This window comes from Balearica regulorum, chromosome 16, assembly GCF_011004875.1.
Source record: "Balearica regulorum gibbericeps isolate bBalReg1 chromosome 16, bBalReg1.pri, whole genome shotgun sequence".
Classification (NCBI taxonomy): Eukaryota; Metazoa; Chordata; class Aves; order Gruiformes; family Gruidae; genus Balearica; species Balearica regulorum.
In genome coordinates, this window is record NC_046199.1 from 573,884 (window position 1) to 595,320 (window position 21,437).

Here is a 21,437-nt window from a genome sequence, read left to right on the forward strand (position 1 = left end):
TCTTTAATTTTCTCACTGCTTTCGCTTGCATTTCTCACTGGTGCCTAGCTGAGATGCTGAGAGTAACCCCCTTCATTTGCATTTTGCTCTTCCCGATTCCAGTGAGCATTGCTTTCCAGGTAAGGACGTAACAGCAACACGGTTCTCCTTCTGTAAATCAGAGCCACGGTGGATCTTTGTGCCTGTGGTGGACAGCACAGTAGCCTCCACCCGGCACGTGGCAGGTAACGATGCAGGTAACGATGCAGGTAACGCTGGCCCCTCCATGCAGCCCAGGTGCAGAGCTGGCCGTGCTCCCCGGGAGGAGGCAGGTCCCCCGCGGGCACTGAGGTACGGGGGTGTCCGCAGCCCAGAGGAGTCTGCCCAGGGAGACTCACAATCCCTCTTTATAGAGGCCAAAACTTGTTGGTTTATTTTTTTATTGTTGTTGTTGTTGTTTGGTGGTTGTTCTTTTCAGGTCAGATCAGGAGGTGGTGATCCCAAAGACTGGGCACAACGATGGTGCTGCCAGCAAGGTTGTGCTCCAGGTGATGCTTGACCCCAGCTCTGTTCAGCTGAGCATCCTGCACTCACGGGGGTTACATCCTGCACCCAGGAGGATTTGGGAACAGCCAAGCTCAGGACTTAGTCCTGCTTTCCAGAGAGGCTGGGGGGGGGGGGCGGGGTCAGTACTGGTGTCAAAGGATGCCAGGGCCACCCAACAACAGAGCACGTGCTGGCCTCGTGAGGCGACCAGGCAGGAGTTGTCCCAGTTTGGGTGCACCACCCAGCCCTGTTTGGGTGTCACTAGCACAGTTGAATACCAACACTGGGACAGTTTGCTAAATCACCTTGTCCGAAACACAGCAATCCCACTCCGTGACTGATAAAACAGAGGTGGTCTGGATTAAGACCGGATTGGTAGATGAGTTTCCATTATAAAATCATACCTTCTGTCTTTACTGTGTCCAGTTTTGTGGCCCACAAAATTGAGAAGCCCGAGAGGCACCAGTGACGGAAGACCGAGATGGGCACAGGGCCCTTGAATGCAGGTGGGGGAGCTGGGCCGGTTTCTTCTGGTGAAGAGGTATGTAGGAGCTGATCTCCCAGCAGTCTACACGTACCGGAAGGGCGGTTACAAGGACGGTGGAGTCAAATCCTCCTTGGCGGTGCCTGGCGATACATTGAGGAGCAATAACCACAAAGTGAGTCCCGAAAGGTTCAAGTGGCATGTTAGGAAAATCCTATCCTAGGGAGGATGGCGCAGCCTTGGCACAGGTCACCGAGGGGTGGGGGAATCTCTGGCCGTGGAGGATGTTAAGGGTCCAGTAGGCAGAGCCATGGCTGATCTCACCTTGTGTTGGTCACCCACATGATGCAAGGAAGTGACCTCTGGAAATCTCTAACACAACCTCCTGCGGTCCCTTCCCACCAATGCTTCTGCCATTCCATAAGAAAGGTGTTAAATCATCTGCCCAAATGATATTTGCCATGTGAATTCTCACCCGGGAGGGGATATGTTTGTGTCTTGCTTTACTGTTTCCTAACAACTGGCCCACCTATTTTGCAGGTACAGCAATGAGTGGCTTAACCACCCTTAGGCGTTCTTTTGAGACCAACTGACCAGAAAGCGGTTAATCTGAAAATAAGCTGCTTTGGTTTTCTGGTCTTAAAGTACCAGTTAATTCCAGCTTTACAGGCATTCTTCATACAGAGGCCAGGGTGCAGCTCTGCAGACACTTGGTTGGGGCAATCCCAAGCACAACTACAGGCTGGGTGGAGAACGGATTGAGAGCAGCCCTGAGGAGAAGGACTTGGGGGTGTTGGGGGACGAGAAGCTCAACATGACCCAGCAGTGTGCGCTGGCAGCCCAGAAAGCCACCCGTGTCCTGGGCTGTGTGTCCAGCAGCGTGACCAGCAGGTCGAGGGAGGGGATTCTGCCCCTCTGCTCCGCTCTGCTGAGACCCCCCCTGCAGTGCTGCGTCCAGCTCGGGGGTCCCCAGGACAAGAAGGACATGGAGCTGTTGGAGCGAGTCCAGAGGAGGCCACGGAGATGATGCGAGGGCTGGAGGACCTCTGCCATGGAGACAGGCTGAGAGAGTTGGGGTTGTTTAGCCTGGAGAAGAGAAGGCTGCAGGGAGACCTTAGAGCCCCTTCCAGTCCCTGCAGGGGCTCCAGGAAAGCTGGAGAGGGGCTGGTGACAAGGGCAGGGAGTGACAGGCCAAGGGGAATGGCCTGAAGCTGCAGGAGGGGAGATGGAGATGGGATCTGAGGCAGAAATCCTTCCCTGTGAGGGTGGTGAGGCCCTGGCACAGGGTGCCCAGAGAAGCTGTGGCTGCCCCTGGCTCCCTGGCAGTGTTCAAGGCCAGGTTGGATGGGGCTTTGGGCAACCTGGGCTAGTGGAGGGTGTCCCTGCCCATGGCAGGGGTGGGACTGGATGGGCTGGGAGGTCCCTGCCCACCCAAACCAGTCTGGGATTCTAGGATCCCATACAGCAAAGGATGGTGTTGGTTGGCCAAAGGTTGACCAGAGCAGGATGAAAACAAAAAGGTCAGCTACAGGCATGGCTGGTGGCTAAAGAAGGAGAGAAGTAGGCAGGACTAGGGAAAGGGGAAGGCAGTGGGGAGGAATACTTCACACGTGTTCATAGAATCACAGAATTATGTCGACCTTCTCTAAGCAGAAAAAGAATCTGAACCTGGGGGGCAGGAGATAAGACATACATGAGATCTCAGGAGTGTCCACCGGTGCCGTCTGTGAGCAAGGAGCCAGGCTGAGGAAGCAAACTGGGTGGAGGGGAAAGAGGTGGGTTGGAGCAAGTGTGTGGTGGGCTGTCCCAGGCTGGAGGCCAGGTGCCCCCCAAAGCCACTCTGTCACTGACCTCCGCAGCTGGGCACGGGAGAGAAAATACACCGAGAGGCTCCTGGCTCCAGATGAGGACGGGGAGATCACTCAGCAATTACGAGCAAAACAGACTCGACTCAGAAAAAAAATTCATCCAATTTATTACCAAGCAAAACAGAGTAGAGCAATGAGAAATAAACCCAAATCTTAAAACACCTCCCCCCACCCCTCCCTTCTTCCCAGGCTCAACTTCGGCCCCCCATTTCTCTCCCTCCTCTTCCCAGCAGAACAGCGGGATGGGGAATGGGGGTTGTGGTCAGTTCATCACACGGTGTCTCTGCCGCTCCTTCCTCCTCAGGGGAGGACTCCTCACACTCTGCCCCTGCTCCAGCGTGGGGTCCCTCCCATGGGAAACAGTCCTTCATGAACTGCTCCAGCATGGGGTCCCTCCCACAGGAAACAGTCCTTCATGAACTGCTCCAGCATGGGGTCCCCCATGGGGTGCAGACCTTCAGGAGCAGACTGCTCCAGCATGGGTCCTGTCCCCCACGGGGTCACAAGTCCTGCCAGCAAACCTGCTCTGGTGTGGGCTCCTCTCTCCACGGGTCCACAGGTCCTGCCAGGAGCTTGCTCCAGCACGGGCTTCCCACGGGGCCACAGCCTCCTTCAGGTGCCTCCACCTGCTCCGGCGTGGGGTCCTCCACGGGCTGCAGGTGGAATCTCTACACCCCCTCATCCTCCCTCCATGGGCTGCAGGGGGACAGCCTGCTTCACCATGGTCTTCACCACGGGCTGCAGGGGGAATCTCTGCTCCGGCGCCTGGAGCACCTCCTGCCCCTCCTTCTGCACTGACCTGGGTGTCTGCAGATGTTCTTACATCTTCTCACTCCTCTCTCCAGCTGCACAGGTTGGTTTTTTTTTTTTTTCCCCTTCTTAAGTCTGTTATCCTGCTACCACCATCACTAATGGACTCAGCCTTGGGCAGTGGCGGGTCCATCTTGGAGCCGGCTGGCATCGGCTTTATCAATCAGGCACGGGGGAAGCTTCTAGCAGCTTCTCACAGAATCCACCCCTGTACCCCACCCCCCCGCCACCAAAATCTTGCCAGGCAGACCCAAAACAAAGTGAGAAAGAATAAAGGGGAATGCTGCAGAGAAGGAAGTCCTGCCTTGGTGGGAAGAGCACAGTGGTATACTGGTCTGTGCAGGGGGCCTGAAGGAGGCATGGATGGGGTTGGTGTAGCTCGTGACAGTTGTGTCCCTTGGCGGTACCCTCTGGGTTGGATCTACAGGTGTCCAGTGACAGGTACCCCCAGAGCACACCAGCACTGCCCAGCGCTGCTGGCTGCTCCCTGCCCAGGAGCCCTCCCTGAGCAGCGGAAGAGCTTATAGCCAAGAGGACAGCAGCTGAGGAAAGCCAGGAGGCGTAAAGAGAACGTGCCAGCCGGACGGCACAGGGCATCAGCACCAGCTGGTGCTGAACAAGTCAGGATTTCAGGGGCAGGGCTGTGCCAGCATCCCCCGGGGCCCAGCCAGCGGGATGGCTGCTCAAGGACCGTACTGCCTCGTCCCGAGTCTCAGCAGAGGCAAGTAGCTCTAGCAGAGTTTCCTTTCGGTGCCAGAGCAGCAGCTGGGAGGATGGAGCGGCCCTGGCCCCCTCCCGAGCAGGCAGGCGGGCAGCTCACGGCCCCCAGCACAACACGCACCACCGGCGGTGCTGGCCCCCGGGGCGAGGGTGCTGCTGGTCTGGCTGCCGCCGTGCCGAGCTGGCAGAAGGACGGGGGCTGCTGTGCCAAGCCCACGAGCGCTGCGGGAGCAGGGCCAGGCGCCCCGAGGCCTGGCGGTGAGGCTCCCGACAGAAACCCCAGCTCGGCCCGCTGGTCCCCGCCCTGGCTGGACCCGGTCCCGGCCCCGGACCTTGCCGAGCTTCTCCCCGCACAGGCGGCTCACGCCCCGAGCCGGCCCCCAACGTGCCTCCGGGGCTCCCCTCGGGGCCCGGCACTCCCCCCCCCCCCCCGCTCAGGCCGGCGGCCCGCCGGAGCCGCCCCCGCGCTCTCCCGGCCCTTTCTAAGCGGGGCCGCCCCCGGGCGCCTTCGCACCTCTCGAGGCCTACGGAGACGCGAGGCGCGGGCCCGGGGACACGCACAGCCGCCCGGCAGGCCCCGCGTCAGGCGGCGCGGCGGGCAGTGCCGGTGAGGGCCCGGCGGGGCCAGGGCCGGTCACATCCGGGGAACGAGCGGCGGGCGCGGGCGGGGCGGTGGCGGGGGGCGGGGGACGGCGCGCGGGGGCGGCGGCGCGGCCAATCGCCGCCGCGCTCTCATCGGTGCAAACAGGAGCACAATGGAGCGAGCGGCGGGCGCGCTGCAGCCAAGCTTGGCGCGAGCGCCGCGCGGCTGACGGGCCGGCCTGCCAATGGGCGCCGGCGCGCGGCGGCGGGCAGCCAATGGGCGCGGGGCGGGGGCGTGCCCGGGCGAGGTTAGGGTGTCCTTGCAGGGTGCTGGGCTAAACTTCACCAAATAATAGCTGTTTGTATTTGGGCGGCCGAGGAGCCATTTTAGGTAAGTTCTGCCCCGAACTTTTGGGTTCGCCCGCCCGGCGCGGCCGGGGGCGGCGGCGGGGCGGGGGGCGGCGGCGGGGCCGCGCCGGGGCGGCGCTATGAATGAACTCGGCGGCGCGGGCCGCGGGGCGGGCGGCGGGGCCGGGGCGGCCGCCGGCCCTGTCATGGCTCCGGCCGCGGGGCCGGGCCGGGCCGGCCGCGGGGGAGGGGCAGCGGCAGCGGCGCCCCCCTCTCCCCCCCCCCCCCCGGGTCCCTCCATGGCGGCCCTTCCCCGTTCCGCGGGGCCGGCGGCGGCGTTGGGGGGTCTGCGGCCCCTCTCGCCGGCCCTACCTGCCGCTCCCCCCCGGCCAGTCGGGCGCGGGGAAGGCCGGGCCTGGCCGGCAGCTCGGAGCCCGCCGTCCCCCGCAGCTGCGGCGGCCCCGGGGTGTGCGGGGGGCCGGGGGCGGAGGCGGGGCGGGCTCCCTCCCTCCCTCCCCCCCCCCCCCCCTCCCCGGCGCTGCGCGGAGGCTCCTCCCGGCCGGGAAGGGGGGAGCGAGCCCCCCCCCCCACCGGGCCCCGCACCGAGCTGCGCGACCGCAGCGGCGGGTGGGATGCGGGGTGCCGGGAGCCTGCCCGCGGGGCGCAGCTTTCCGCCGTCATTCCGGCCGCAGTGCTCAAGAAAATCGATAATTAAGTCTTTAAACTTCGCGGGCGGGGGCGAAGCGGGTCCGTTTGCGGGCGGGAGGCCCCGGGGCGCGGGTTTCCTGCTGCCCGGCCCCTGCCGAGCAAGGGCACCCGGGGCGGTGGGAAGGGGGGGTCGGTTAAAGGGCCGTTCCCTCCGCTCCGGGCGACGGGCTCGTCCCTGGCATCGGCGGATCCGTCCCGCTTCGCCCCCTGCGCGCGGAGCAGACGTGGATCTGTTGTGACATTGCAGCCATGTCACAACAGAGAGGCATCACAGTCACGTTGGAGTCGCGTCTCGTTCGCGCTGCAGTCATCTCGCCGTAGTCGCCCCGCGCAGCCTTGCGTCCGTTGTGTGTTGGTGGCTGCGTTCTGGGATTCTCCCTGGTCTTACCAGTGACTTTTCCTGGCGGTTGAGGTGGATTTCGGTCTTGATCAGTGAGGTTCGTAGGGTAAATGCTGTGAGAGGAACGCACAGAAAGATGAAGAGAAATCATCTGCTGGTGTTGCTGCCTAGTGTGCACACCCGTCTTGGAGCAGCTAACACTTTCTCTGTGTGTTGATTTGTCTTCCTGACAACTACGTTAAACTCCTGGTAAAGTCGAGGACCACGGAGGCCGGGCAGGCTGCCTCGGCACACCCAGAGCTGGGTCAGCCACCAGCCTTTCATGTGGTAGAGCTTTTCAGTAATTTTGCTATGAAAAGTGCGTGGTTTATTTCTTCAGTGAGTTGGGATGCTTTTAGCCAAAAGCTCAGGCTTTTTCCTTGTTTACCTCGTGCTTGGGAAATGCAGCAAATGGTTTTGGGGTTGGAGAATGAGAGGAGAGGGGTGGAGATGGTTCACTGTGGTTGTGCAAAGCATCTTGTCGGTCTGTGCAGAAGTCTCCAGCACCCCTCTCTAGTCCCTGCCCTCCTGGCAGAGGGCTCCTCGGGGGCAGGCGGATGTGGTTGTATTTGTTAGATGTTTGTCCCTGACCCCTTCACTTGTAGGGCTACAGATGCTTGGCAGCTTTTTGGCAGACAAAGGTCCTGCCTTTATCTTTTTAACTGGTGGGGGGTCAGTTGGATTAGGGTGTTGTCAGAAGAGAGGGAACCTGAGCTCGGTGGGTATTTTCCCGCCGTGAAGCGTTGCTGTTGGGCCCTGTTCAGGTGATGGTGCAGGAATAGGTGCCGCCTTACCTCCTCTCACCCTTTGTTTACCTCGCTCACACGGGAGCTCGGCTGTGCTGCTTTGCAGAGAAATTGTTGTTTTGGTCCAGCTGTTGAAGTGTGAGGCAATAACGGCATATTTTTGCTCTGGGAGTAAATTCTTCCTGGAGTAAATAGGTTGTTTCTCTCGACGCTTCTGGCCTCCAACCGGGTTGGTTTTGTTCAGGGCTGCCACTGGGTTCCTTTCCCACTTGTTTAGTGGAAAATCGATTCTTCTTCCACTACAAAGCCTTAACATTGTTGTCTGTTTGCTTTTGGAAAGCTAATTCTGCCCATCGTTCCTGAGTCAGTACAGCTGCTGAAACTTTTGCAGGTCCTTCAGGAGCAGTTGGACGTACTGCTGAGTTTCCTTCGCTGCAGAGATGGGAAGTGTGCAGCAGCGGTGGGGTGAAGATGATTCAATGTTGCCCCTCGAGCGCTTCAAGCTGTAAAGTGTGATAACTAGTAGGGTCGCATCCTGTCAAAATGTCTGCGTGTACCTTGTGCAGCAGAACTGAAAAGTATGTATTATTATTCTTTAGATAAAAGCCAAAGTCAATGAGAGGACTTGAAGAAAGACTGATCTTGGTTTGTTTTCACTTTCATGAAGTTTGAAGCCTGTCCCGCAGCTGTGGCTGGTTATTTCTGCCTACTGTCTTGTTCCTCCAAGCAGAAACATTGATTGCTCTGTGGCTGAGAAGGTGCTTGCGGCCCCTTGCCAGGGGCTAGTACAGATGTGTTAAACTAGCCCGTGTGAATCTGTGAAACTCGGGCAGCTCTTGTGCTGTTTGTTTCTCAACGCTCGTAGTGTGTGAATAACGTGCAGCTCTTGCGGAAGGTGCTGTCAGGGTCCCTCATTACCTTGTTCCGAGCGCTGCTGTCTGGTTTGGCAGCGTACGCCTTTTTAATGGCTTGAGGTTACCTCTCCCTCGGTTGTCCTGCATGTTGGCGTTAGGGGAGAGTGGCTCTGTCTAAGCTGCTGGTCTTCGAGCAGCTGGGCCTGGATATGTCGGTGTTAGCACCGGCGATCAGTGCTGCGGGAATTTTCAGGGTCTGTTGATTTCTAGTGGCTTGGTAGAGGAGGCTCTCAGGGGAATGTCTCGTTTTCCTGACTGGTTTTTACCATATTGCTTTTAACAGGAAGCAAAGCTCTACCTCCCCCCCTCAAAAGTGTAATCTCAATAATTTTTAAGATTTAATCTTCCTTGAGAGATCTTTAATATTTTCTCAAGAGCTTCTCCAAAGATACAAACTTTTACAGGTGGATAATATAAAGTGTTTTACTTTAATGGTTTGTGTTATTTCAAGAGGGGCTCGCACAAGCGAGTGAGCTTGTTTTTGTGAGATGGCAAGCCTGAGAGCTCAGCTGCCAGAGCAGGCCTTTATTTTTTGCATGAAGCCTGTCTTGGGTTCGCAGAGATAAGAGCTAGTATCTTGCACATCGGTGTGCAGGAGAAGGTTGCCTGTGTGAAGAAGGGGAGAGGGTTGATCAGCCTTGCACTGTGAGTGAGCCCTCGGTGCAGGAATGTGGACTTGGTGTGTTGGGTCTGGAAAGCAGGCGCACATAGGGAGGCTTCTCTGAAATTGTCTTAAAGAGACGCTGGCAAGCACGGTGGCCGGATGTCTTACTGGGCTTCAGAGGAGCCACGGGGGCTTGCTTCCATCGCTCCTGTAAGTAGCAGTGAAAGCATTTCTCCTCTCATCCCCAGTTTCCTGCCTGGGACAGCAGAGTCAACCTCTGGTGTTGGTGACTTTGCCCTGGTCTGTGAAAGTGGAGATAGAGCTGTTGTTGGGGGCCAACAAGCTCTGTAATGGTCAGGGTTGAATGGTCTACGTGTAATTGAGTAGCAACGTTTGCTATGGCCAGTGTTGGTGACAGCATGCGGGGTTTGTGTGGTGGGTTCTCAGCACCCTAAAACCCCATGAAAACAGAGTTCTACTTCGTCCTGGGAGTGGTGGCAATGTCAGTGCCCGCACTGCCAGCGTGGTGGTGGTGGTGGGACCAAAATCCTCTAAGAAAGCACAGGACCCTGTGTCGCAGCGTGCTGCAGGCGCTGTGCTGGGCAGTGCCTGTCCCAGCCAGCCTCCAGTCATCTCAGGCACCAGCCCTGGTGGAAATAACAGAGCTGGGGAAAGCCGACCAAACCGTCAGCAAAAGGGGGAAAACGTGGTGCTGTGGGTGTCAGCTTGCGACACGAGGAGACTCTGATTTTGCTTTCTAATATCTCAGGCTGGTGCAATATGTTTTGCGTGTGATAGGACAATGCCTTCAACTTTCCCTTATATGGGAAAATCTGGTATGCAGCCTAGCAATCTGCCAATATGTGGCTATTAATTTTTAGCATTGTTATGTTGGATGTGTCCAGTCAGCCTAAGAAGTAGGAAATACCTGAGACGCTGTGGCCATGCTTTAATGTTTGAGGCAGATCCCTGACAGATATCTGGGGAAAGGTTGTGGCTGTGCTCTGGGGAATGCCCGAGCACGCTCGGCTCCTCGGGAAGTCAGCTAAAAGCTGGGAGAGTTTGGTGCCTGGGTGTAGGGCTCCTGCCCTTGGGCCCAGTGCTCAGAGGGGAGCCGGGGCCCTGGGTTGTGTTGGCACCGAGGAGGTTGGTGGAGCACCTGACCCGTCCTTTGTGCAAGGAGCTTCCCTCTGTGGAGGAAGTGCTGCCTTGAGGATAAGGGGTGCATGCTGTTTCTGTCCCACAGGCTGTTGCCTCTAGGGGATTCCCAGCCCAGTGAGTATAAATCCTGCTCTAACAGGAGCAAAACACTCTTTCAGTCCAGAAAAGGAAGTGAGAAGTGTGGGAACCGAGTCCCAGTCCCTCTTTGTTTTTCATGTGGGCACTGGAAATGTGTTTGCAGGGGTGTGTTGGGTACAGATCAGGAAATGCGGGTGTTATCATGATGATGAGATGCTGGCTTGGCCGTGGGGTGCACATCACATTTTCTGGCCCTGTGAGGGATGCTGCTCAGCAGCAGTCTGATAGTGATATTATTAACATCATTCCTAGGAGGTCCAGCGTATCTTCTGCAGTCCTGCCTTTCCCTAACTTCACGCAGCCCTAATGTTGTACTAGTATAGGTAGGGTTACCTGGTTAGTTGGGGGTGGTTTTGGGTGTGGGGTTTTTTGGTTTTGTTTTTTTAAATTGTGTTTTAACTGGTGAGATTAAATTTAGATCTCTTCTGGTGAAGCTTTCTGACGCTTGTCTGGCTCTTTCTGCCGTTTGGCTCTGTTGTTATAGGAGTTGGGGTTGAAATGCAGGTATCTCATTCCTTCCTTTTGGGGTGACTGTGCCGAAAGCAGAGAAATTTAAGCTTGTCAGCGTCAGTTTGCAGAGTATTTGTGTTTCCTAAATGTTTCCATAAAAGTGTGGGATCTATGGAGCCCTGCTTTGCGTTGGAGTAAAAGGAGGCAATATCTGGGTTGAGGCTGGTGTTAACCCAGCCGCATGAACTGGGTCGGGGAGCTGCACATCCCTACTAACGTGCATGTTATTGCAAGGGAGGGACAGGTGGGCAGTGGAGGGGCAAAGTTGTGTTGTTCAGTATCTTTATGTGATCCTAAACCATGTGTCTAAATTGCGGCCTGGGAGCTGTTGCGCAGGAACATAGGTGGGATGAGGGTCCCCAGGGGCCTGTGGGGGAAGCGCAGCTGGCTGTGGTGCCGTGTCCCTGTGGCTGGCCTGTCGACCTGTGCCTAGGGAGAGGAGCTGGGCACTGAGGGATGCTAAAACTCCCTGGGATGCAAGACCCCCACCCCTTCCCCCAGGAGGTCTCTCATTTGCATTTCTTTGAAGGCGGAAACAGGACTTCAGCTAATCGAAGGACTTCAGCTAGCAGGCCCTCCACGTTAGCAGCCGCTGCTGAGAATTTGGGACCCTCTGTATTGCGCTAGAAATAAGATGTTTGTTATGTGGACATAGTTGAGTTTCCTTCAAAAAAACTTCCAGTTGTTAAACTTCTATTCAGAATTCATAAAGGTAATTAGATAACTAAGTTGGTTTATGGACTTTCTGGTTTTCATTTTGCGCTTTAACTTATGCTCGTGGCTACCTTTGAAGGTGAATTCCAACGTTAGCAACTTGCTAGCGTGCTACGCGCAGGAACAAGGGTGATGCAAAGTTAGGGGGGACTTTTGCTTTTTTGCCATATAGGTAGGTGAAGTATTGGTTCTTTAAGAAATATTAATGCCTTGTTATATGTGTGCATCGAGGCAGAATTAAAGTTAGTCCTAGGTACAAGATAAACATTAATGCTTTGCTATAGATGTGCTGTGAAAGCTGCTATTTTTGTGTGAGCCACTGCCTTGAGTTCTCTAGTTCTTGTGCGCAGAGCACCTTTAACCCTAAGTGTTTCATCCGCTTTGGTTGAACTTAAAACATACTTAAAATGAAGCTTAAGTGTTAGGTGTCTGTTAATTGAGGATCAGAGATGGGAGTGCCATTCTTTCTTGATGACTTCCGTATATGTGCATGGTGCATCCTTGCTGTACCCTGTGCTGGCGTAGCCTGGGAAGGAGAGCAGTGGGGTGTGGGAATGCACAGCGTATTGCTCTTATTTGTATGCTTCTCTGCTTGTTGCTTTAGGGCAAGCAAAGCCCTGTTTCTCAGTGATCTTTCTCAGTCCCCGTAGGGTGCCCCTCACCAGGGTATCTGAGCTTTTCCCGGCATGCACTTTTGTGCATACATAAAGGCAGGTTTCTCTCCTCCACCGCAGACAGCAGAGACTGTGCTCTGTTTGTTCTCTGTGCGGTGATGTTGTGGGGAGGCTGACTGAAGCAAGGCTTGTGCTTACTGTGAAGGTGCTGAGGTTTGTGGTTACCCTGATTTCTTCAGAGAAGTGGTTACAGATTTGTGGGCCAGTCACAGTGACTGCTCCACCTCCTTGCTCCGGAGGGTGAGAATTTCTGTCTGAGAATAACGTTGCTGTTTTGGAGTTGGGCCAGTCCCACATTGTGCTTTGAGAGTGAGGACCGGGGTCCTGATTCTGGAAGGCAAAGGAGGGAGTGGGTCACTATGGGCGCAGGCTCTTTGAAGCTTTAGTGGTTGTAATTTCAAGGAGAGTGGTCTCTCCAGGAGCCCTGTAGCAAGGTGTGGCTCTGCAGGCCGTGTGTGTTTGAGTAGGTACAGCTGTGCCCACATCTGACAGGGCATAGCACACTGTGGAGATGTGGTTATCTGCAGAAGCTGCTCTCTAGTTTTCAGACAGGCTCTCCGCTGGCAGAGCATGACGTTAGGGCTGAGGAGTTCTGGACAGAGCTCCTAAACCCTTTCCGGGATCTAGCTCTACCTCCTGCTCTTTCTTCCACCCTGAGCTGGGAGAGGGAGATGTTTGACACAAAGCAGAAGTGGATTGCTGGACCTTGTTGCATGCTACTTCCTCCAGAGACATCTGCTGAAGGAAGGGGTTAGAAAATGAGTGGCTTGTCCAGGTACAGAGGAAGAGATGTGGAAACTGTGTTGGTATGGACTTCTGATGGGTACGTGCAGTAAGAGTGGGCTAGGACATGGATCTGTGGGACCTGTGCTCTGCTTTTGTGTCTAGAGTTTGCTTGCACGGCCGTCGTGTTGCTACATGTCCAAGAGACTGACGTCTGTAGGCTGGTCAGGCAAGCAGGGACAGGAGTCTCTTGGTAGTGCGGTGCAGCAGATTGCCATGTGCTCGCCTGCTGGCTAGCTGACCCTGTGAAGATGGTGCTGGTTGGCCAGGGGAGTCCTGTACATGGTGGGTGTATTCTGCGTCTGTGCCCTGAACGAGCGCAGCTTGACTCTGGGAGAGTCCCATAGCAGCTCTGCCTGTGTGCTGTTTGAAGGGTCTTGATCTGCTCTGAGGTCCCAGCTCTGCTTAGAAAAAGGAACTCTGCAAAGATGGTGCTCTGCGGTCAGTGTTGGTGATTGTAGCTTGGGTGTGTGCTGACAGGAGGGGTGTGCTGTGCTCCCTCCCCGTGCAAGTGTTGACCTCCAGCCTGGCGAGGCTCATGCTCCCTCCACTGCTCCCTGAGGTGGCCTCTCACTGAAGGGCTTTGAGCCGGGACAAGAAGGGGCTACCTCTCCATATGTGCTTTCGGTCACATTTTATGTGCAGCATGCCTGGGCAGGACTATGGGTACTCACTGTTTAAAAGGCTACCCAAGTGTATTAAAGAATTGCCTGTAGCTGAGGAGGGAACCAAACCTGGTGTTGCTGAACTCCAAGCATTTGCACATGAGGAATTGATGAATTTCTTTTTGGCACTTCTCTCTCCCTCCTGTGGTGGAGTGTTTCTTGGGATGGTGTAAAAGATAGAAATGCGAGGAAGCATTGAGATGATTGAAAGGAATGTCTCCTTACAGATGGAGACTGTTGTTCAAAGTAGCTTCAGCTGAGATTGTGGAGAACTTGTATCCCAGAGAGTTAACTTCAAAATAAACTGGAACCCCTTGGAGGTTAACATCAGGGGGTTACAGTCCTTGCAGGGCAGAGCAGCTGAAGTGGAGATGTGTGTAAGGATGTGGACCTGAGGACTGTGGGGGAGCGGCACTGCTTGTGAAGGACGTGCTTGCTTTGTGTTGCACCAGGAGAGTTTGCTACCTTTTGCTTTCTCTCTGTTCTTTCGATGCTTGGGAAACAGGTCTGATGCTTCAGTATGCAAGTTCTCAGGCCTGGAGAACAGCAGACTTCTGTCTGTTGCTATTTTGGGCTGAGGTTTGCTAGTTTCTCTTAGGATGTACAGGCAGAACAGATGCTGTGAGCCGTGGGACCTCACCACCTCATGCAGTAAACTCTCAGGCTGTGGTGGTTTGGGATGTTGTGTTCCTGGGTGCTGAGGAACAGCTTGGCTCCCCCCATGCCTGGCACTGCCACAGGCAGGGGTCTTGCCAGCCAACCCTTCTGCCCCTGCCTGGACTGCAGCGCTGACAGGGCAGGTGCAGCATTTGCGTGTGCAGGAGCTCCTCCCCAACAGGGCAGCATCCAGCAGGCGACATCTGTAAGCTGGTGCTGGAGATGTCCTGTACGTGGGGACTGAGCAGCATAGCAAAATCTCCTTTTTCTCCTGGAGTTCCCTTCTACTGCCCCTCCGACCTTCGCTGTGTGAGAGCACAGGCTGAGCTGACCTCCCTTTGTCACCCAGGATTTGAGACCCTGAGAACCAGGATGGCAGTGCTGCCTAGCCTGAAGGAGGGCTGCTCGCTCGTCATGTGCTGAGATGTAGCTTGGGATCAGCCTTCCAGTGCCTGTGCTCAGGAACTGTGGCGTGAGATGTGGCCCTGGTGGGCAAAGCAAGGCTGGCCCTGAGCTTGCTTCGTGTGCTGTACACCCCTTCCCACTCCACTGCCCGTACACAGACAAGGCATTTGGCAGAGCAGCAGTGTCCATCCTGCTCACGAGGCCTTGGAAATGCTGAAAATGCTGACTGTGCTCTTGTGGCTCAGCTGCTGGTGGCTTGGCCACGTTTTATTCAGCTCCTGGCTTGGATGTGTTTCTCAGGGGATGTTCCCATGGGCTGCTCACTAGATGAAGCAGGGGGAGCTTGGCAGGAGGGTGCTCTTCATATGTGTCTACAGGCAAGTCTGGAAGTGTGTCGCAAGTGCTTCTTCATCCTCTCCATGGCCCTCCTGTGAAGGCTGATTTTTATCCCCATTCTACTGTTGGAAAATAGAGGCACAGAGGGCTCTGATTGCCTTTGAGGAGCGGTCTGCAGTGTGGCAAAAATGTTTTCTGGCAGCTTGAGTTTGCTGTGCAGGATATTAGCAACAGCAAGAGGGGAAGATCTGTGCTTTCAGGAATGCCATCTCATTTTTTGGCCGTCTGCCTTGGGATAGCTTGAGTTCGGTGCTCTTCGGTTTGTAGCTCTCAAGCAGTAACCTTATAAAAGGTTCTTTGAATTGGCCAGCTGTCAAGGTCTACTGGTTGAGCTGGCTTTTGTACACCTTTTGTACTAATAAAGGTGCTGTGGGCTAAGTGATGTGCCTGGTGGCATCTTTACAGGGCTGGTGACCTTGAGGATGGACTTGGGCAGCTAAGTGAAGTTCCAAGTGCTTGTGCATGAGAAATAAAAGGCAGCAGGAAAATGTGCAGAGTGTGCAGGGTGCTGGTTTCTGCTGAAACCTCTGTATCCCTCCTGATAGCTGGAGAGCAGCTGGGTGGCTTGCCCTGTTGCAAGAAGCCTCTGGAGCAGCTGGCAATAACCCCTGTGCTCCCATGGACCCAGTAATTTGGAAAAGGCTTTACTTACACTACTGGGAAGTCTGGCTCCTCGTGACTGGTCCAGGAAGCTGATAGGAGCTGTGCCCATGATCTCTTTTCTGCCCAGGGGTAACAGCCAGGCACCTCAGAGAGGAGGGCCTGCTTCCAGCACCAAGAATGTGTCCTCAGAGCTATTTTGCCCATTTCCATATAAAAATGTAGCTAGGGTTGCATTGTGACTCTGACCTGAGGCTTTGTAGTCTCTTTGGCAGCCTTAGCATATACTCCCCTTGGTGCGCGAGGCTCCCTGCCTTGTGGAGGAGCGCGTTGGGTGTACAGTCCCAGGCTGAGGAAGAGGAGTTGTTCACCAGGCATCTTCTTGGTTGCCAGCAAGCTGGTCCATGCAGCTGTATTGAGGTGCCATTTCGAGGAGCGTGTTGCTGGTTCCCGGCAGGCGAGGAGAGAGGCTGCGAGCTGTCTGCCTCCTGCCCGCAGTGGAGTACCAGAGGGGTAGGAGAGCTGTGCGGGAAGCTGTGGAAGTTGCCATCTGCCATAGGCTTTGTTGGCCCGCGCAGCTCGAGACTCTCCTGCAGCACATGGATACAGACACTGCGTTTTCCCTTATTTAAAAGTAGGAAATTGATGGGAGAAGTGGGAAGGCTTTATGGCCACTGGTGCAGCCTGTTCCCTGGACCACCTATTCATGTCCTTCCTTGTTGGCTTGCTGGTCAGCATGCTGGGGCTGGTGAATAAGTGAAAGGAAAATTTGGCATTGACGATGGAGAAATGGCTTGTTAAGATTTGGCAGACAGAGCAGCTAAGGGTTAATTTGGCTTGTGTGGTGGCCTGGGTTGAATGCCACACCAGAGCGTGTTTGTGTTTAACATGGAGCAGAGGTCTGGCAAATGCCACATCAGTGTGATGGGCTTTGCTGAAGTGGCAGGAGCTTAAGCTGGTGATGCTCTTGACAGGGCATGCGAGTCACGCTGGTGGGGTGCCGCCCCAGAGGGAGCTGCTGCGGCCCCCTGCGTGTGCAGGAGTGGTGCATGTGTTCACGCACACACCAGCGCACCCTCACCCATGAAATCCTGGCCCTCAGCACTGCTGGGGGGGCGAGGGGTCAGGGGCCTGCCAGCCATGGGAGCCCAGCCTGCTGGGTGCCAGCTACAAGGCTGGGCAGGTTTGGCCTACCTCCCTTCTCTCTTCCTGGTCTGTGTAGGTACTGAACTGTAGACATTTATTTTTCCTCTGGTTTTTGCCTTGCTGATGTTAAGGATTAAAATCCACTGTCTAGGGCTTATGAGCAAGACTCATAAGTTTGGAGTGAGACTCTTGGCCCGCTGATCAGAAGACAACAGACATAGGCTTGAGAAACCTGTCTCGTTCCTGGCAACTCCTGCACATGAGGGCAGCAGGGTGATGGTGTGGGGAAGGGGGTGCAGCTAACGCTGGGTGCATCGCCACTCCGCAGACAGCCGCCTCTCAACCCCCGTGCCAGTTGGGAGTGGTGTGTCCCCTCATTTTGACCTGTCCATGAAGGTGATGAGAGATACATTTTAGGGGGAGCTCAGACCTGTTTTCCCTCTCTTTAGCAAACAAGCTGGAGTGCTGGGTCTTCACGTGCACGCTGGCTGGCCAGGTGTGGCTTTGCATTTTGTGATGTGCCTTTGCTGAACAAAACTGAAGCTGTTCCCAGCCGTTCTGCGGCTTTCTCTCAGCTTATGCTGTTGGTTCCTGCTTGTTGCTGTGCTCTCTGGAGTCCAAGCCAGCCCTCAGTTCTCAGCCCCGCGGCACTGTGCAGCTTTGAAATAACGGCTGAAGGTCATTGTGGTTATGGTGTTGGGTTAGGAGCTGCATTTGAAAACCCTCCAAAAAGGAGCTGTTGCCATTTTTGCCACGTGATCTTATCGTGAGAGTCATGAAGCGCAGCTGACTGAAGCTGCATTACCAGGGGCTGCATCCAGCTTGCGTGTGCTCTCTTGCTTGTTGGGTGCCAACAGAGCATCCTCTGTGCACAGGCAGCAGCACTGTCCCAAGTGTCCCCGGGGGGTCTCTGACCTGGCTGTCGCTTCAGGGCTGAGAGCCTGCCTGGGAGAGCTGGGGAGCAGAAGTGTGGTGCTGCGCAGGCTTTTTGGAGGGGGAACGCTGTGCAGCATTGCCGTATGCCTTGTCCCATGGAGCAAGTGGCAAGGAGGTTGTGGCTATTTCTTGCCTGCCTGTCAAAATTTGGTTGCCTGTTCCCCCATGTGGTGGTGGAGTTGGGTGTCCTGGGAAGGCTCTGCCTGGTTTGCCTGACAGGATTGGCACTTGCACTGGGTGTCCTTGTCAGCAGATCTTCAGGCTCCCCTTGCCCCACAGGGAACACAGTTAATTCCCCCCCCCCACCACCTTTTTTTTTTTCCTAAAGATTAAAATACTTTAAGGACAGAAAATTGCTTGGAGCACAGCTGTGACTCCCCTGGAGCTGGCCGTTGGCGCAATGCTCTGCCTGGCCTGCCCTGGACATGTGCACTGGCCCGAGGGGTGCTTCCTCCCCGAGTCTGGATTATTCAGACCTCTTTGTATGCTCCTTTCTCCCTTTGTCCTGCCGTGCGTCCCGCTCAGGGGAGTGGGGCCTGTGCCCCCTTCCCATCGGGGCCAGGGAGCAGCGAGGGAGTGTTAGGGCAGCTCGGAAACGAAGAGCATTTGGCTGCTCAGCAAAGCCTCTACAGTTGGAATGCTGAAGGGGTCTTGCATTCTGTAGCTGTGTGCGCAGAGCTGGGAGGCTGCCTCTACTTGGGAAGGAAAAAATGTATGCCGTAGCTGCCTCACAGCAAGCTCACAGGCTCCCCAGCCCCCTGCCTTGCTGCTGCTGCCTCTCTTCCTAAACTACTGGGTTATTTTTAACTTGGAAAAATTACAACCCAAGATTTGCATTCTCTACCCCCAGCGGAGGGCTGGAGGCAGGATGTGGGGGAGGCACTGCAGCGGGCTGGGAATGCGGCTCACCGCTCCGGCAGGCCTGTTTCCAGGGGCTCGTGCCCCCTGCAGCACTCTGCCTGCCGGGCTCCGCATGCTCGACGAGCTGCGAGGCTGCGCAGAGGGGAGGTGGAGAGGCCGCTTCTCTGCTCGACGCGGCTGGAGTTTCAGCCTGGATTCCCATGGCGAATGCACGGAGCAGCTGCAGACACATAAACAAATCCTGCTGCAGCAGGCTGTGGGGAGAGAGCTGGGCTGCCAGGCTGCTTGCATGACAGCCTGCAGACGGGTGGCTTCTGACGGGGGCTGGGTACCTCCTTCAAAGAGTATCCCACAGAGAAGCTCTCGGGTGATTGAGCGTGTTGTGGAGGAGCAGCCGGCTGGGTTGCCGTTTTGCCCAGCAGAGGAGGCTTTGCTGGGCCACGCAGCCCTCCCCAATTCAGCTTGCTGAGAGCTGGTTGGGAGGAGCCAGGGAGAGAAGTGTCACTCTTGTGCGGTATTTCTCCTTCCCCCTCCCCTAGCTCTGCCCCTTCAGTGTTTTGCAGGCAGTTGTCTTGTCAGTGCTCGTCTCCCCTGCCTGGATCTCCCCGATTGAGCAGGAGCACCTCTCTAAATCCGGTGGCAGGGCGATGTTTCTGCAGAGCCCTTTCTCCATGCAGCCCACAGGAATGTAGCTGCCTGAGTCCCTCTGGATTGCACCACAGATACTCAGGCTTCAAGCTCCGGTAACTCTGCCGGCTGAGACGTGTCTGTGCAGCCCTGCCTGGAAACAGGAACTGATAAGGTAGCAAGAACCAAACAGCACCAGGGGACTGCGGATGTCTCTCTCTCTGCTGTTTGGTGCCTTGGAGAAGGGTGTTGGTCGAGCCAAGCGGATGAAGGACAGTGCAGGCTCTGAGTTCTGCTCTCAGTCTGTCCCAGCTGGACCTGTGGGTCCTCTCCTGCTGCTCACCTGCGGTGTGGATGCATCAGGTAGGGAGGGTGGCTGTCTGGTGCCTGGGCCATGCTCGGTTGTCCTCGAGCTTGCTGTCTGCCTTGCCAGCAGCAAAGCTACTGAGGGTGGAGAGTGCTCTGGAGGCCTCTCTGATGGGCAGGTGCTGCTGGGCCCTGGGGACCTCTGCTCCAGCTTGCCTGGGGGAGCCTGCCAGCGCCCATCAGTCCTGGATTGTCCTCTGCTCCTCTGTAGTACTCCTAGTGATTAGGGCAGGAGTAGCAGGGCAATGCAGCAAACCTCTTGGCAAGCAATGACCAGTACTTATTTCCCTCAGATGTCTTCAGGCAGATGCAGGCAGCCTTGCTCCTTCAGGAATGATTTGTGTTTGCTTGCCAAGACTGGTCCCTTACCCCCAGCATACTGGTCCAGCTTGGCCCAACGTGCTTCTGGTCAGTGTGCTGACGCAAGAGGCTCTCCAGGCTGCAGGATGGGGAGCGCCATGCGATGCTGACGCAAGAGGCTCTCCAGGCTGCAGGATGGGGAGCGCCATGCGATGCTGATGCTGTTCCTGTGCCTCTGACCAGTGCCAAGTAGCAGGACTCTGGGAGTTTCTGCTGGAGCCACAGTATTAATGCCTCGGCTCTGCAAAGGCCTGAAAGGTTTTGCACAATGCCTGACCATGATACAAAAATGACATGGCTCAGTGTCATCTCTGCGCATAAGGAGTGACTACTGACTACTGTCCCCTTTCCTCAAGGCTGTAAGGTTTGTTGTCAGGCATGAGACGCAGCTCGTCCATGTTTGAACCAAGGGCTGCTGCCACGATGACAGCAGGCGGTGGGGAGCAGAGCAGCTCTCAGGCAGCTGGGGCTGGAGCAGCACCTATTCCCCCCAAAGAGCTGCTTCTGCAGCTTGTGTAAGGCAGTGGGGTTGTCCCCCCACCCCAAAATGGTGTGTACACACAAGGACAGCTGCTGACTCTGGCACAGGGGTTGGTGGTGTGGGGCAAAAGAAAGACCAGGACCCTTTAAGTGTGAGACAGTCTTCTGAAAGCTCTTGGTTGCCCCATTGCCTGATGCCCTTTGTTGCTGTCTTGTGTTTGGAGGGCTGAGCAGGGCCCTTGTGCTGTGGTTGTGCGAGCTGCTTGCAGCTCTGTGCTGCTGGGAGCGCTGGCTCCTGCTCTAGAGATCTGAATCTTCTTGTCAGTCTGTATTTTGGCCTCTGCCAGCCTTTCTCAGGGAAGGTTAGCACATCTTCTGGTACCAGAGCAGCTGGGGTGTGCTGAGCCTTCCTGGCTCCACCCGGGCTAGCTGCAGTCCATGAGCCTGGCTTGCTGCTGGCCTGGAGGCCTGGGCAGCAGGTTTAGTCCTAGCACCCTTGACTAATCTCCTCTTTTCCTTCAAGCTGTGCCCAAACACTGAGGAGATACAGCACTTCCTGAGGTGCTGCAGCAGAGCAGACCTGCTTGTCTGAAAATCAGTAATTTCATGGCATGGCTGTGCAATTCTCCTCTCTTCTCAGAGAGATATCTCTGCCTTCCTGCTTGTCCTTTGGGGCTGCATGCAAAGTGCTGTGCCTGTTTGGGATCTGTATTTTCAAGGGATCATTCCTGTAATCAAAATTATAGCAGGGAGGGAGACAAAGGCCCCATGATGTTGAGGAGGTGAGCAAGGCTTGCACCCCTCATCTGGAGACGAATGTCACCAGAAGTCTGCTGACAGATGGAGGTCGGACACTTCTTGATGCCTCTATCTCAATGGAGCTGCTTGCAGTGAGATCTTGTCCTTGGCATCTCCCCCGAGCCTGTTGTGCTGTGCCTGGTGCTGCTCCTGTGCCTGGGAAGGGGACCCTCGGGCTGTGGGGGGCACGGCTGGCAGATGAGGTCAGCCTGCAGAGTGGGGTCAGTGCCAGCTAGTTTGGGGGATGAGCGAGAACGTGTGGAGCTGGGTATACTGTTCTAGAGTACTTCTCTGGTTTCTAATAAGCAGTGGGGCCTCCAGCCTGAAGTGTGTGGCTCCTCTTCCCCTTGAATGTCTTTGATGAACCGCAGCATGAGTTCATCTTCCAGTCTGCCATGTAGGAAAAGTGGCTGGGAAAACTGCTAATCTCTCAGTGCTGGCTTTTAACACCTGGTGAGGGTAAGCAGCTGAG

At 55.9% G+C, this 21,437-nt stretch overlaps 1 protein-coding gene across 16 annotated transcripts in view; it reads left to right on the top strand.

Moving 5' to 3' along the window:
* The first annotated feature begins 4,941 nt into the window (after nucleotides 1–4,941).
* Nucleotides 4,942–21,437, top strand: part of CHD6 (chromodomain helicase DNA binding protein 6) — a 90,482-nt gene continuing 73,986 nt past the window's right edge. For 7 of the 16 annotated variants that reach the window (XM_075768851.1, XM_075768852.1, XM_075768853.1 and 4 more), the window contains exon 1: nucleotides 5,140–5,380. Coding sequence is in view for 6 of the 16 variants with exons in the window: in XM_075768846.1 (XP_075624961.1) it covers nucleotides 19,171–19,324 (154 nt within the window). In the remaining 10 variants the exon portion in view is untranslated. Of the gene's footprint in view, nucleotides 5,015–5,139; nucleotides 5,381–6,286; nucleotides 6,458–6,985; nucleotides 7,143–11,963; nucleotides 12,039–12,529; nucleotides 12,709–18,795; nucleotides 19,325–21,437 lie in introns of those variants that run through there. The other 9 variants (XM_075768855.1, XM_075768861.1, XM_075768848.1 and 6 more) reach the window with 9 other exon arrangements.